The sequence below is a fragment of the Magnolia sinica genome, chromosome 3 (genome assembly GCF_029962835.1).
Source record: "Magnolia sinica isolate HGM2019 chromosome 3, MsV1, whole genome shotgun sequence".
Taxonomy (NCBI): Eukaryota; Viridiplantae; Streptophyta; class Magnoliopsida; order Magnoliales; family Magnoliaceae; genus Magnolia; species Magnolia sinica.
This window is the reverse complement of record NC_080575.1, coordinates 96093447-96097258: the sequence shown is the minus strand read 5'-3', so window position 1 is coordinate 96097258 and position 3812 is coordinate 96093447. Positions and strand designations below refer to the sequence as shown.

General features: G+C 36.9%; 1 protein-coding gene across 1 annotated transcript; it reads left to right on the top strand.

Moving 5' to 3' along the window:
* Positions 1 to 1343: 1343 nt before the first annotated feature.
* LOC131238646 (polypyrimidine tract-binding protein homolog 3-like) lies at positions 1344 to 2613 on the top strand. The gene is made up of 4 exons (XM_058236272.1): positions 1344 to 1435; positions 2073 to 2141; positions 2237 to 2308; positions 2420 to 2613. The coding sequence occupies exons 2-4, from the start codon at positions 2085 to 2087 to the stop codon at positions 2549 to 2551; spliced, it is 261 nt and encodes an 86-aa protein (XP_058092255.1). The 5' UTR covers positions 1344 to 1435; positions 2073 to 2084; the 3' UTR covers positions 2552 to 2613.
* Positions 2614 to 3812: the final 1199 nt, after the last annotated feature.

The window sequence follows — 3812 nt, the reverse complement described above, 5'->3', positions numbered from 1 at the left end:
TGATTGGAATGCATGAAACATTGATGGAAACCTGTCTATCAACACATGGACATGCACATTTGCTCATTCAGGGCCTGTTTCAATGCATCCTCAAAAGAGGCATTTTGATGGCTAATTGCTGTTTTGAGCCAACCTCCATGGATTCAGTTCTGCCAACTTTGTTGGGTCACCACTTGGTGAAATGGGAGCTAAAATAATCCACTCGCTGATTGGTTTTTGGCAAGTCGACAAGGTCGACCCAGGAAAAAAAGGCCACTTAGCAGACCAGGTGTACTTAAAATATCCATATAAGGTGGCCCACCTTCTATCTCTCTAGTATTTATAAACATGGTGATAGTGCTTGCATTGGTCTAGAAAAGATATCAAAACCAAACATCCAAAGGCCATGATGACAGGGTTTGGATCTCCTTGTGGAGCTTGCAAGTTCTTAAGAAGGAAGTGTGCTTAGGAACTTACATTTAAATCATTATCTCATCCAAAGGCCAAGATGACATGTTTGGAAAAATATGTTTCACTAAGTTAACTTACATTTAGATCATTATCTCATTCTTTTTCTTATATATTTTGATATTTATTCTTTAAATGTTTATGATTATGATTGGGTGGGTAGCTGAAAGCCCTACCAACTGTCATCCATGATTTGTCAGTAACTCCAAATGCTACCTCAAAAACAGAAGAATAGTTCTCTTATATGTTTGAATATTTTCAAATCTTTCATGATTCCACAGGCAATTATTCATCCAAAAGCAATCATTTTTAAATATTTGATTTGTTAGCTAGTGTAGGCAGCCTTTATTGGGGAATGTAATGCATTATGAATGCCAAGAAGCTGGAGTTGGAGTATTCATGTATTTGAAGTGTTGCTTACATGGTTCAAGAGTATCTATGTTAACCTTTGTTCTTTGCAGAGAATTGGTTCCATTTCTAATTAATGATTTTTAGAATCAAAAGGATGTTGCAGGAAATGAACCTAGAAGATGAAGCATTTTAATGGTTATTCATTGACTTTTTTAGACCTTGGAAATGACCCAGAAGATGAAGCTGAGGAAGATGGTGCCAATGTTGATCTCGACTCATGAAGGAAGGGGAAGTGTGTCGTTCTATAAACATCTACAAGCCGAGTGAGTTTCGATTTCTTTTTTCATTGATTCAATATCTCTTGGATTGCTTTATCTGGATTAGACTATAGAGTTTACCTTTTTGACATAGTGTCAAAAGGTTAATCTGTTGGTTAATGTAATTTAGCAATCAGCAGTTTGTATTGTCTACTGCAATGTGATTTTTGTATGGTCCATCATACCATCCATAATAGGGCCACTAGATGCATGGTGTATAGATCTCATCTTCTTCATGTGTGCCACTTTATGGGACTGTTCAGTATACATGGAAGGCCAATGGAAGCTACTAACACCATCCTCATTATAAAATCCTAATAGTGAGTTGCCATCAGAGAAACTTTGACATGTTCAAAAACTCGAGAACTTAGATTCGATGTTCAACCGGGTCTTAAAGTGATTAGATCTTACTGTACATTTGATAACATGTATACTTTATATGTTGTTGATTTTGATGATGCTAATTATCTATGATATGTAAAAACAGATGGTAGTGAGAAAATAAAGCCACACTCAAAGGGCTGGGATCATCTGATTTAGCCCACCCTTTTGTGTAGTATTTGTGAGATGGCATGTAATAACCTTGTTGCATGCCATGCCACCTAATTTGCGATTCCCTTAATTGAAACTTTTGATTGTTCATTAATTTAAAAGGTCTCTCCATGGACATGGATTGGCTAGAATCTTCTGTGGGTAGAGTGTCTAGTTTCTAGCAGCGATCTGGATCTAGAGTGTCTAGTTACGACCATATGTACGGTTTGGATCAATGAAAGTTGGGCTTACATGGCCCTCATCCATAAAGATTATTGGTTTTTCCCCCCTAACTTTATATGTTGAAGTAAATGACATGAATTGGTAGTGATTGTTTTTCTTTACATTGAATTCAACTATATTTTACCTGTATGTAAATAGTAAATAGTGAAATTCCTGGATTCTCTGCCATTTTGCTTGCTGCAGAGATCTGCTAAGATGATAGAGCCTTCTAAGGTTATTCATGTCCGAAACGTTGGCCATGAAATATCTGAGGTATTTCAAACCATCTCTTTTTATTTTGAGCGTTGAAACTCTAATTGCAATTTGTCTTCACAGTTGTTGCCTTTGCACCTGTTTCTGTTTTTCAGAGTGATCTGCTTCAGCTGGTGCATCCTTTTGGAGTTGTCACTAAGCTTGTGATGTTACGTGCCAAAGATCAGGTTTTCTTTTTGGGGTCCTGGTTGTTTGGAACTCTATAGTTATTACATGCATGCTTATGCTCCTAGACTGCCTGCATTTAGTTGTTTGATCTATATCTGCCAATCTGTCAGCCTCTTCTCCAGATGCAAGACATGGCTTCTGCCATCAATGCAACCGGTTTTAGGTACTTAGTCCCTAATGGACCTAAATGTACTGGGTTTTTGTATAGGTGTTTCATTTGTATGTTGCTTGAGCCATTCTAGGTAACCAGTCCTAAATGGACCATAAAAAAATAGATGGAAGATCTTTCAATCCAAATTTCAGGCTAGAGATATTTTTTGAATTGCCTAATGCAAATGCTGCCTAGCCTCTATTTGAACATGTATGATCATGGGAGCAGTAGCCTCAACTGTCTACTACAATCTTAAGCTAAGGCATCTAACTCTAGATATGCCCTTCCTAGACAACGACTTGGCGTTGCTTTTCCAACTGATGCCTATGCTTGGAATCAGTATTGGAGTCGCTTTCAATGTGGTTTTTCCTTCATCCAGTTTGAAGCAGTATTGGAGTCATGACTCTTAACTCTCATTTGTTTCTTGCCTTTGAAACTTAACCAGTGGTGCAATGTTGTTTGGTGGAAATTCAACCTTTGAAACTTGCCTCATTTTGTCACATTATTCAAATTGAGTGCATTTGCTTTGACCTGTTTATCTAGTTTCAGTTTATAAGCCACCGATCAAATGATTAAGATTGTTTTCATCAGTGATATCCATTTTAACCTTTTGTGCATCTTTCTGTGAAAAGCTTTCGGTCCATTTCTTCCCCCATATATCCATAAGACACCAGTCACCTGGCACTTGATCTTGCATATCCTCAAGATACTGGCATGACAACAACTCTCCTAAGATCTAGAATCTCACAATGCACTTCAATTGCTAAAGAAATAAATATTCAAAGCCTTTTTCACACTTTAAAACAATGGGTTTCCTTTAAATTTTCTCCGAGCGGACTACCGAAGGGAATTCTGTAAGCTAACGATGGTGAGCTCAAGATGAATCTTAGGCTTTCCATTTTCCTTTGTTTTGTATTTGACTTTCCTTTTTTTGGCAATGAATATATTGCCATCTTGTCTTTAGAATTTCATCAGAGCTTTTACTTATGCGGAAGATGAGAATTGCTCATTATGGAAGAATGCTTGCGAAGATTTAAGGGAAAGCAGCTCAAATTAACACTTCTTTGATGGCTAATGCTACTCAAGAGTAGAAGAGATGTAGATTCATTACACTCAATTCAGGTATGGTTTGCACCAATTCAAGAGACTGTACATTAGACATTCAATATATAAGACTAGAATGAGACTGATTAGGCATTTAAATGTGTTGTAGGATGTTATTTGAATTGCTTGTCCTAACAGGTGCACAAATTGGGATAGATTGGACTTCTATCTTGAGAAAACGCCATGATTTCAGGTAATTTTGTAATAGAAAGTTAAAAATTTAAAAGAGAGATTTAAATGATCTTGAT